The 12,580-nt window shown below is 36.0% G+C and overlaps 1 protein-coding gene across 1 annotated transcript; it reads right to left on the bottom strand.

The window, feature by feature from the left end:
- Nucleotides 1–6,782: 6,782 nt before the first annotated feature.
- On the bottom strand, nucleotides 6,783–11,915 carry LOC117327376 (zinc finger protein 593 homolog). The gene is made up of 3 exons (XM_033884323.1): nucleotides 11,643–11,915; nucleotides 9,492–9,554; nucleotides 6,783–7,388 (listed from the first exon to the last, which is right to left on the bottom strand). Exons 1-3 carry the CDS (start codon nucleotides 11,834–11,836, stop codon nucleotides 7,244–7,246), a joined length of 402 nt encoding a protein of 133 aa, XP_033740214.1. The 5' UTR covers nucleotides 11,837–11,915; the 3' UTR covers nucleotides 6,783–7,243.
- Between the last annotated feature and the right edge of the window lie 665 nt (nucleotides 11,916–12,580).

The following is a 12,580-nucleotide window of genomic DNA, read 5'->3' as shown; positions in this document are numbered from 1 at the left end:
TAACAACATTAATAATAATTACAAGTTCTCTTTTTCATATGAAATAATTACAAAATACCACTGCATTGAAGAATCTTGAATACAATAACGATTGAATTAACTCTGAAGTCCTCGAGTTCGTATGAGGATAAGTCATAATTGACGATACCCCCAAGAAGAACATGGAGAAGATGGTAATTTGACAACGTGTTAAGGTAACATACAAAATCGATATCTTTTATAGTACAGAGAACACACCACAGTTGGTCACGCAAAGACTCAGTATGAGAGCATTCAAGCACGCTATGTAAGATTACATCATTGTAAATTAAACCACAATATTGACACAAAAATACATTTTCGTCATCTCGCATTTCGACACAAAGCATAAAACAAACCCGACCAATAAAAACCCAAAGCCAACAAGAATCGTTTGAAATTTTGGTATATTTGTCGACAACACCAGAAAATGATGTTTCAGCAACAAGTAATTCTAGCTTCAATACTTAATCTTTCAACTTCTTTCTATAATCTTATGAAACGCGTTCTTCAGGTTGGTGAGTGTGAATGTGACACCGAAACGTCACGCTCAAATCATACATTAGTTTGACAGATCAACCTATTGAGACCTTCCTCGTGGCCACACGAAGCAATCCGTCTGGGTGAGGTCCCCAAACCACACGAAAGGTGTGATTATATAAACAGGGTACTTAAGATTAATAAAGTATGTTACATTTAAATCTTGTAACCTGATTTTGTTTTCTTATTTAAGATAGATTAACCAATACACGTTAATCAGATTACATTTATCGGACAAACTTGTATACAAACTCCACACTTCTGGAGCATTTTTGAAAGCTTCTCAAGTGTTAATATCGATCTTGAAATCTTCAAACACATAAGTCATTTAACACTGTATAATCTGTATTACTTATCTACCCTAAAATATCTCCTTGTTCAAATGGGCATAAAGACATACAGAGTATACAACCCTCTTTATAGCAAGATATTGAAGAATATAGAAATCAATTCACTATCCGAAACCGAATATAGCAATAATTTAGCGGATATTAGCGTGCAGTATGGAATCTCAATTGTGCGACAGAACTACCAAAATTGTCAACTTCTTTATTGTTTGGATTTGCTAATTTCTATGACTTCTTTTTTTAATGACCGTTAAATAACAAATATCTTATCTTATAGGTACGTTTCGGAATGTGTATTGTTCATTACATATATTCATAATATTAGCTGACATGTAAGAGGGACAGTGTGACTAATATATATGTGCTTATTACAGTAGATCTAAGTGCAGGTTGGGTGTTCATGTCCAATATAATTCGGAAAGATGTTTTAATGTTAATTGGAGCGGAGACGGGACAGAAAGATGGTATCTGACCCCGTATAGGTATACATAGTTTATATACACACTGGCGTGTTTGTTAAATCAATTTAACGTGCTAGTTACAATCCCCAAATTAGTTAATTATTCTCGTACGACTGATAACACAATCTTCGCCCCAATTACAATGTACTTTTTTTTGCATTAACGAGGCAATGGAATACAAAGCAGTTTTACCTGTAATGTATACCTGTAATTAACGCCCTATACTATAAGGTAAGCATGCTCGGAGACCGCTTATTGTAGGCGTGGACAGCAATATTTGATCTTTCACACATTCCTGACAGTCGACAAGGTACTTGTCGACCCTATATAGGAAGAATCATTGTAAAGAATACAGATTTCTATCACAAACGGTAATGTTGTCAAGTCGGATTCGAGTTTCAGCAAGTTTCTGTGTCACGACTGTTGACGTACAATTATAATAAGTTGTTTGTGACCTGATATGCTGCGATTGTACTTACGCGAACTTTTAGTGGCATTTGTTGTTGTTGTTGTTATTATTAATACAGTACAAAAACCTATCAGCGTGTTTATTTCTACTTTACAAGGTTATTACATAAACGACACTAATTAAGGGTATGTTAACTTGAACCTAACGATCATCTTCGGAATCCATGGGCCCTGATCGTAAACTATACATATCCGTACGTAATAGGAAGATAGGATTTCTAAAACCACATCTCAAAATGTGAAGAATTACTGAATGTACAAAACACACACACGATTAACACGCTTCAATAGATTAAGATTTAGATACAGTAGAACCAACAGTGAATTAGACCGAATCAGAGCTGTTTCGTCTTTCTAGGACTCGCGAGTGATCCGAAGGTGTCCAACCATTCTAGAGGAAGCTACTACTACAGAAAAGTTAGTCCGTCAACAGAAGAAAACCCTAAGCTATATTATGTTTTCTGTTACATAATAAATTATACCGTAGCATAAAAGGTAAATTACTTTTGGCTTTATCTACTAGTATATAGATTTTTGATTTCACAACCGACATAATATAACGTCATGATCACTAGTGGATGTGGATCATCAATGATTTACTTGTAATTCCAAACAAATGTACTTACATTTGTAACTAAACATATATGTAGACTAGATCAACCATTACTCGACATAACGGGTATCCAAAGGCAGGCGAGAGTAATTTGCGGTAACAGTTCGCGTGAGTGGTGTGTCGTCAAACTCTTAGCAATGAAAACGTTGAAGCTAAAGAGTAATAAAAGAAGCTACAGCTGAATGCGGCGTGAAAGTCCTGAAAGTCCATTTTTCGGTATGAAATGTGCATGGTATGACTTAAATTGTCAGTAAATTGACAAGAACAATCGGCAGTCAATATCAAAACTATTCCTTTTGTTTCATTGGCGTTCTTTATTCCAACGAAATCCTTTTCCAGAAGTACGGAAGCCGGTTAGTGCCACATGAAGTAAACTTTTTATGTCGCAATTACGACATAATTAGTCGTAATTACGACATAAAAAGTTTACTTCATGTGGCACTAACCGGCTTCCGTACAGAAGTTAGTCGCTCTACAAAAAAATACAATTTTAGAAGTACTGTACTATAACGTTACATTCTGTAAGTAGCTAAATCAGTTGTTCTTACCTACTTAAATCTAGCCCGAGTTTTCTCTGGCCCTGACATTATGTCTGGTAAGTGGTGTCAGGGCTAGAGGAAACTCTGGCTAACTTAAATCATACATACAGTACTTAGTCTAAGTTAACCCTCAACCAAACCTATTACATACATACAGTACTTCTAAGTTAACCCTTACTCCTTAAATGGTACCGTCAAAAATGTGTAATTCACCGTTTATCTGTGGCTATATGGCAAACACCCTATTGCTGATGGAGTTACGGATTTGAAAGAGAAGTCATTTGCAAAACATACTCCATCTGGCATGTTTGATAATTAATGTCGAAAATGTAAATACAAAATGTACTTATTTTGGTATACATATACGTCCCTTGCTGAGTTGAGTTTATTTCTCAACTCCAGTTGAGACTAGTTCTCAACTCAAAAGCAGGTAGATGTTGTTGGTATTCAGTCAGTCACAGGACTTAAACACAAGACAGGCTACCAAAGGTTCACTGCCATTTATCATTGAGATTTATTATTCGGAACTAAAATGTAAATATACTCTATACGAATGTAAATGCCTGTAAGATATGAATATCCACTCTCACATACAAACAGGTACATTTTGTATAACCGACACATTTTCGTAACCTTATAACAATGAAACAAGGCATTATTCGAAGTTCGCACCATGTATCCTCATACTTGATCTTGCTTAGAAGTTTGGCCAAAATACGTTGCTCGAGCCATGGCACGGACATATCACTTAAACAGTTATGGCGGTCATAGCCTTGGAATAAAACACCAGTAATTTCTCATACTCGACCATTGTATAGTAATATATACTAGTAGTCCTTAAGTAATAAAGCCGCTGACTTTGGAAGAAAACGAAAGTTATCCTTATAATTGAAATTGATTTGGAATGAACGAGCACGTAATATTTTGTCAACTGAACCAATACGCTTGGCATTAACAGCTAACGGCAGGGGCGTAGCGTCCATTAGAAAAAAATCCTGCCTTTATGTTTTGGTCCATTATTTCAAGTAGCCTCCGAAAAAAAGTAATGATTATGTCTTCAAAGTTTTTATTTAATATTATAACCAAATTATTGATAATACCAGAAAATGTACCAGTGTGTACTATATATATTACAAAATATAGGTCTAGTGCATTCCGGAATAGCTATCACATCATATTTGTCTATTACTGTCAAGCCCCATGTTTCCGGTTGTATAATGTTGAAAAGTGTATCTATTCAAAATGAAGAAGGTTTCAAAAAATGTGCCCAGGATCGATACATTCTTCAAACAAACTCAAGGAAGAAGAATCAGTGACTAAAAAGTTAAACCAGTGTGCTCATGTCCTGGCCCAAGTAACGTACCACAGACACATGACAAAGTCGGACCTAGGCTACATGTTCCGACCAAAAATTATCCCGGAAAGGCCCAATGGTGTCTTACCCAAAAGGAAAATGTCTTTTATTTAGACAGACATTTGTCTTTTGTCTAAACTATAGAAACAAATGAACATTAATTATATGTTTATACCGGAAAACTTGTAGTTCAGTATAATTTAGAATTAAACATATTTTGAAATTACTATCTCGGAAATCAATTTCAAACCCTCATAAAATCTTTAAATTAATTTTCCACCAGACCCCTCGCCTGGGCTTACACATTGGTGTTGGCCTTGCTACGCCCCTGAACGGTTACCCATATATGTGAGCTAGATGATAGCGATGCAAATATGGAGAGAACTTTCACAGAACTACTGTCTACTCAAAATGCAAGGTTGTATCATCTATTTAGCGAACAGAAATGTACAACTAAGATTTTTATGTCTGTGTTTTAAATATTTCTTTAATTTCTTAAATATTTCTGCATGTATTTGGCACATGCTGTCTTAAACTGGTTGACTACTATCAGTTTGTATAATTTATTTATTGAATAATATCAATGCAGAAATATAACATGTATAGCACTTTCAAAAAATTAGAAAACAAGTATGATCTTTGTTGCAATGTTTTTTGGCTAAAAATGAAAAGCAGGTATGTTCCATCATTGCAGACTATTTTTATGCTTCTAAGATCATTTCAAATATGTTATCCAAAAGCAGCCATAAACAGCATCATGACATAATTTGAAGTAAAAGGTAAGTCATCACCAAACAGAAACGTCAAGAGGCCCATGGGGCATGTATCGCTCACCTGGTTGGATTTGACCAAACGTCAAAATAATGTTCATGTTCATTTCGTTAACAGCTTTATTTGTCAATCTCGAACGATGCTATATATATGGTTATATTGTAGAGATCTCAACTGCTTTAAAGCGATAACCAAGAAATGAAGTCCAGACTCTCTATAGGTGTGAAAAGAGCCCAGGGATGTTTTTTACAACATGATTGTATTTAAAGAAACTAAGTACGTTGGGGCGGGGAAAGACCCCAGGGCATATTTTTGGGTTGGTCAGAGACACCATTTATGAAAAAATCCATTTCCCTTCTCAAAGGATGTTTCTGACCAAATTTGGTTAAAATCTTTTCAGTACTTTATGACTAAGTAGCGATTTAAAGGACTTACCTCTATTTCCCCTATAGGGCCCCATCCCCCTTGGGCCAGTGGGGTCGGTGTCACCATTCAAAATCTGTTCCCCTTTTTCCAAAGATGTGTCTGACCAAATTAAGTTAAAATCTATTCAGAACTTATACAAGAAGCTATTTAAAGGGATTAAATTACCTCTCTTTCTCCTATTGGGCTCTGCCCCTCTGGCCCAAGGGGGGGGTCACAATCACAATTTATGCAAAATCTGTTCACTTCCCGAAGGATGTTTCTGACTAAATTGGGTTCAAATACATTCGTAAATTTAAGACAAGTAGCGATTTAAAAGCATTACCTCTATTTCCCCTATTGGGCCCCGCCCATTTGGCCCCTAGGGGTCAGAGTCACCATTTACACAAAATCTGTTCCCCTTTCCCCAAGGATGTTTCTGACTAAATTGGGTTCGAATCAATTCGTAAATTTACGACTAGTAGCGATTTAAAGGTATTACCTCTATTTACCCTCTTGGCCCCCGCCCCTCGGGGGTCAGAGTCACTGTTTATGCAAAATATGTTCCCTTCCCCAAGGATGTTTCTGACCAAATTAGGTTGAAATCCATCAATAACTTTATGACGAGTAGCGATTTCAAGGTATTACCGGTTCCTCTATTTCCCCTATTGGGCCCCACCTCTTTGACCCCTTGGAGTCAGAGTCACCATTTATGCAAAATCTGTTCCCCTTCCCCCAAGGATGTTTCTGACTAAATTGAGTTCAAATCCATTCGTAAATTTATGACAAGTAGCGATTTAAAGGAATTTCCCCTATTGGGCAACGCCCCTTTGGCCCCTTGGGGGTCAGAGTCACCATTTATGCAGAATCTATTCCCTTCCCCCAAAAATGTTTCTGACCAAATTGGGTAGAAAACCATCTATAACTTTATGATGAGTAGCGATTTAAAGAAATTACCTCTATTTCCTCTATTGGACCCTGTCCCTATGGCCCCATGGGGGTCAGAACCGTAATAAACACAAAATCTGTTCCCCTTCCCCCAAGGATGTTTCTAATCAAATTTGGTTAAAATCCACTAAGTACATGTATCTTATGACTAGTAGCGATTTAAAGCATAAGGCATAAGCTCACTAGACCTTTGGTCCAGGTTAGCTAAAAATGGAAAATTTGTCCACTTTTGGATACTTACCTAAGCCTTTAAAAGCTTTCTGTTAAATTTCATTACAATCCGCCCAACTCATGACAGATTCACAACACCAGAAAGCGATATTCAACTTAAATTACTTTTATTTGTGTTCATATAATCATATTGATACTATTATCAATATGCTCATCCATGAATACATATTTTCATGTACAAATAACAATTTGTGATATTCTCACTACCCCAAAAAAGGTTTTTAGCCCATGTTGAGTTTCTTTAAAGCATATCCATCACATGATTAAGGGTATTCGATAACAATTTCAGCATCTGACAAGATTCCATGTCTAATTGTGATAATCTTAGAGGTTGATCTCCTTTTATGATGGATAGGGAAACACTGACAACAGTTCTGTCCAGGATTGAAACACACTGTAAATGATGGATTGTGTAATTGCATGCAAAATATCTCAGATATTGCAACAACAACAATGAACCAAAGTTACACAACTCTCTTACAGCAACACCATTATCACAGTCTCAGAATAGAAATGTCCTTTTTTTATTTCAGCTGTCACACACACTATGTTCAGGTTCCTTCTTGATCTGTCTTCATCTCCTCTGATAATGATTGTGTTTCCATTTTCCTTTTCTTAGGTGCTACATATGATCCCATTCCTGCAGCCCTTTCTGCCTCTTCTATTGTGTATGGTTCCAACTCTAATGCTTTCAGCCTACAAAACAGATCAATTATATAACAAACAGCTTTATAACTAAATCATAAACACCTTTGATAATTATAATTTTTGTAAGAGTTACTTCCCTTGACTATTTTTTAAAGGTACAAACGGTTAGACTAGAGTTGTTCGTTCATGAAATATTGACTGACCTAGTGATTTTATGGTGCTTTTGGACTACCTTTGATGAAGACTGTCCAGGCCTGTATCAATATCTGCAGGTCTACCAAGATTTATGCTTTAAATTTTACAGTTAACAAGAGGCCCATGGGCCTTAACAGTCACCAGAGATTTGAAATATTTCAGTTAATTTAATTGACCCTTTTTGAGCCCACCCATCAGCCCCTAGGGGTCAGGCCGGGCCAACAGGTGTATACCATTAAGCTGTCATCCAATGCTGATAATGTCAACAAAGTTAGAATGAATTCCAATAGAAATCAAACAAATAATAGTCAAAAATGTGATTTCCCTATATAAACTATAGTGAAAATCTACCCCCTCCCCAGGGACAAACTTGTCACCCCAGGGTCATGAAGTTCATTACATTAGTAAAGCACCATAAGACCCTTCCACCTATGAAGAGTATTTGATTCTGTATTAATTGGGTCTTGAGAAGAAGATCTTTGAAATTTCAGTCTATTTGACCCTTTTTAGCCCCGCCCATGAGCCCATGGGGGTCAGTTAGGGCCAACATGTGCATACCATCAAACTGCCATCCAAAGCTGATAATGTTATCCAAACTAGAATGAATTTCAATAGAAATCAAACAAATAATAGTCAAAAATGTGATTTCCCTATATAAACTATAGTAAAGTTTACCCCCTCCCCAGGGGCAAATGTGAGACCCCAGGGTCAGGAAATTCACAATTTTGGAAAAGCACCTTAAAACTCATCAATCTACAAAGAGTATCTGATTCCATCATATCTGAGATTAGAGAAGAAGATTTTTGAAATTTCAGTCAATTTGACCCTTTTTACCCCGCCCATCAGCCCCTGGGGGTCAGTCAGGGCCAACATGTGTAAACCATCAAACTGCCATCACAAGCTGATAATGTTAACAAGGTTAGAATGAATTCCAATAGAAATCAAACAAATCATAGTCAAAAATGTCATTTCCCTATATAAACTATAGTAAAGTTTACCCCCCTCCCCAGGGGCAAATGTGAGACACCAGGGTCAGGAAATTCACAATTTTGGTAAAGCACATTAAGACCCTTCCATCTATGAAGAGTGTTTGATTCCACTATATCTGAGAGTAGAGAAGTAGATTTTTGAAGTTTTAGTCAATTTGACCCTTTTTAGCCTTGCCCATCAGCCCCTGGGGTCAGTCAGTGCCAACATGTGTATACCATCAAACTGCCATCACAAGCTGATAATGTTAACCAAATTAGAATGAATTCCAATAGAAATGCAACAAATTATAGTCAAAAATGTGATTTCCCTATATAAACTATAGTAAAGTTTACCCCCTCCCCAGGGGCAAACCTGAGACCCCTGGGTCATGAAATTCACAATTTTGGTAAAGCACCTTAAGACCCTTCCATCTATGAAGAGTGTTTGATTCCACCATATCTGAGAGTAGAGAAGATTTTTGAAGTTTTAGTCAATTTGACCCTTTTTAGCCCCGCCCCTCAGGCCCTTTGGGGGTGGGGACTATATCATTCACAATTTTGGTTGACCTTTAGCCATAAAAGCTTCCTGCCAAATTTCATTGAATTTGGTTTAGGGGTTTTGGAGAAGAAGTCAAAAATGTAAATTGTTTACGGACGCACGACGCCGGACAAAAGGGGATTAGAATAGGTCACTTGAGACTTTGTCTCATGATCAGGTGACCTAAAAATTAAAAAGCTGTTTGTCTGCCCCTAGTGATTGCTAGTCCATGAGCTTCAATCAATTTTAATCAATCAAATCTAAAATAAATCTTCAGTATTTAGAACCTACCTGTTTTGTAATACCTACACATATGCTTATATTAATAGATGCACACAGTGTCACTCATATATGATTTGTACACTTATAACTGTGTTGAACAATACCAGCATCAATCAAGTTTAAGTAAATTGTATTTCAATATAATTAGTAGCATTTAATAAAACTCACCTTCTTTTGTGGGGCTTGCTTCGGAAGTGTTCCTTCAGGGCATGTGTGTCTATGAAGTACTTTCTGGAATGAAATTAAACATCATTTAAAAATATAACATATACAACACTGAATATTGTCACAAGATAATGTTAATGATAGATATTATTTGCCGTATTTCAGACAGATGCAAGTAATATATAATAGTTTTAACAGTTTTATGCTAGGGTTTAGTGATGTGGTTTATTTTAAATAAATGGTTGGGTTTTGTTTAAGTTTATAAATCTAAGGAAAATCCTGAAAATGTTTCATCACGATGTACATATGTGAACATATAACTAAATTGTGTCAACTCTGTCCCATGAGCATTGATATTAAAATCAATAATGTGAAAAAAATGCTAAAAATCTTCATTTAACAGTCAAAATGGATGAACATATTATTTGCTAGCAACTGTTGACAATTACTTATACATAATTTACTATCTGTTTTTGATTGATGTATGTTATGAAATACATTTGCCATATCTGAACAGCTCAATTTTGCATTTTTATAAAGCAAGGATTTAATTTTAATATTATCGGCTACCTACATCAATATCATATTAAAACAAATAGCCAGAATCATTCAGACAGCTGATTTAGCTTGTTCAGGTACGGAACTTCTTCAGAAAGTTGTGACAGTCCCGATTTTGCAAGATGATTTTGTGAATTCAATCGTGATTGATCATTTTAGCATATCAGACTGATAACTGCACCTCATTTTCTTATCTAAGCATTTAACTGCATTCTTCTATTGTCCTATATTTCTCACAGGATTGCAGACAATTTAATAGTGCGTATAATTAATCTGCAATCATGTGATAATTAAAAATTAATCCAAAGAAGGCAGTTTATTACTTTTATTTCCTGTTTAAATTAGATTTTTACATTCACTTCAAAACAGTGTTATCACATTTTAAGTCTTTATATACAGTACAGTGGTCCCCCTCTTATGAGACCACCTATGGGACAGGCATCAGGTGGTCTTATAACAGGGGTGGTCTTTGTTGAGAGTTTTGTCACCTGAGTGATGTCAGTGAGGTTAATGATAACACAATCTAGTACATATTACATCATATACATAGACAATTCATTGTGTTAAGTTAAAATGTGTTTTTCAATGTTCTCTGTCAGTAATGTTTTTAATTTGGTTTACTTGTTGCATATGTAAATTATTTCACAAAATTAAAGCGTAACGTTATATCTCGAATAATAAGCAAAAAACGTAAATAGGCACGCTTGAGTGCAGGATCCACAAAATTACCCCTCATATGTGTATATGCTGTCAATGGGACCTGTTTTGTGACAGCATGAGTAAAAGTGGCAATTCACAGCAAAAAAATATAGTTTGTGGAATTAACACAAAGTCAGTAATTCAATTTCAATATTTTAACGTATACATTCCACTGAGGATAGTCACCTTTTATATTATACATAAACCACATAAATTGTTGTGAATTACATTGATCAACACTCAACAGAGTCAGTGCTTTAATCCTGTAGGCTAAATTTTAGTGAAGTCAAAAATACACCTTGACCTTATACAGCTAGTGTCGTCAGAAAAAATGACGTCACTAAGTGACAACATCAAGAACATCATCCCTTCATATCACTACACCAATGGGAGTTATGTGACTTCCCATGGGTTACAGCGATGCTTTTCACATGTAATACTAAGAGTAATGCCAAAGTCCCTACATGGGCACAAATAAGCACAGGATTAATTAAATTTAAATCACTGCCTCGACTAGGAATCGAGCCAGAGACCTCTGGCTTGCTGGTCTTTACACTCAACCGATCCAGCTAAATAACAGAGCAGTATTTTGTGGCTAGTATTTACCAGGTCTCCTCCCCCCCCCCCCCCCCCCCCCCCCCCCCCCCCCCCCAGGTTTTCCTGTGGTTACAGCGATGCTTTCACACATAACATTGGCCCTGACATCAGACTAAGACATTATGACAGATAGATATCTGGTGTAGTGATCAGACTCTGGCTAATTAAGCTATCGAACAAATTGTTTATCGGTTAAAAAAATACATAGGCCACGTCTTTCACTCATTAGCCTACGTGAAGACAAACAGTCCCATGGATGCAAGATTATTTTCATTATAGATCGCAGAGCTAGAAACGTACGCGCAATGTAAGCAATAAAATTTCCCAGCTCCTGGCTTGTCAAAATCAGTCTCCTGATTCAGTAACTTTTCGGCGTTCCCTGGCTTCAAATCTTCGTCTATTTGGTCCCAGTCTTTAGTTTTTCGCTTTGTCCGATATTTCTCTTTAAGGGGCTTATCACCCTTGTGCTGTTTTTTCCGAGCATATCTCCCCATACTGTCACAAACGTAAACACTTCCACAAACACGAGTCACAAAATATTTCACCACGTGAAAAGGGAAACACCGGAAGTGACGATATTTTTATTTTCATTTTGAAGAGTTCGTACTGTGTACGAGTTACTTCCCCTTGTACTGTGATATTGACCAACAAAATGGGATATCTATGATTATCATTTCAAAGTCTACTTAGCCCTTATTGGTAATTAATAGAGCAATTATCGGACTTATAAAAGAAACCAGTATTTCCATTTCTTATCTCTCATGAATCAATATACATCAGGGATTAATATACATACTTACAAAAATATTTATTCTTTAAACGAAATGTACATGTACTATAACCCGATTAAATTAATTAATTAGAGCTGAGTAATATAAACTTTAAATTGTTAATTTTTTAAAATCTTTTTTCGGCATAGCCGTATAATTTTCTTTTGGCCCCGGATATGACGCGACAGCTAGGTGGCGTTACTGGTCGAGATGAAGTATGTGATTGGTCAATGTAGCGGTAAATGCAAAATGCAGATATACAGTTAAAACGAAACAAAATTAAGATTGAATGCAAGCTGAGTAATTATATAAGTGGATGTATCTATTCAAATGACACATTAATAAAATTATATTCCTGATTCAAATGCAGTCTTATTATCACCAAACTGATATAATTTTGTTATCCGTGCTGAAACGCATTTATTGATTAGTTCGTTAATTTATTTCACCAACAGTTTTACATTATAA

This window comes from Pecten maximus, chromosome 5 (assembly GCF_902652985.1).
Source record: "Pecten maximus chromosome 5, xPecMax1.1, whole genome shotgun sequence".
In the NCBI taxonomy this organism is placed as follows: Eukaryota; Metazoa; Mollusca; class Bivalvia; order Pectinida; family Pectinidae; genus Pecten; species Pecten maximus.
The sequence above is the reverse complement of the archived record's forward strand: the minus strand, read 5'-3'. Positions and strand labels throughout refer to the sequence as shown.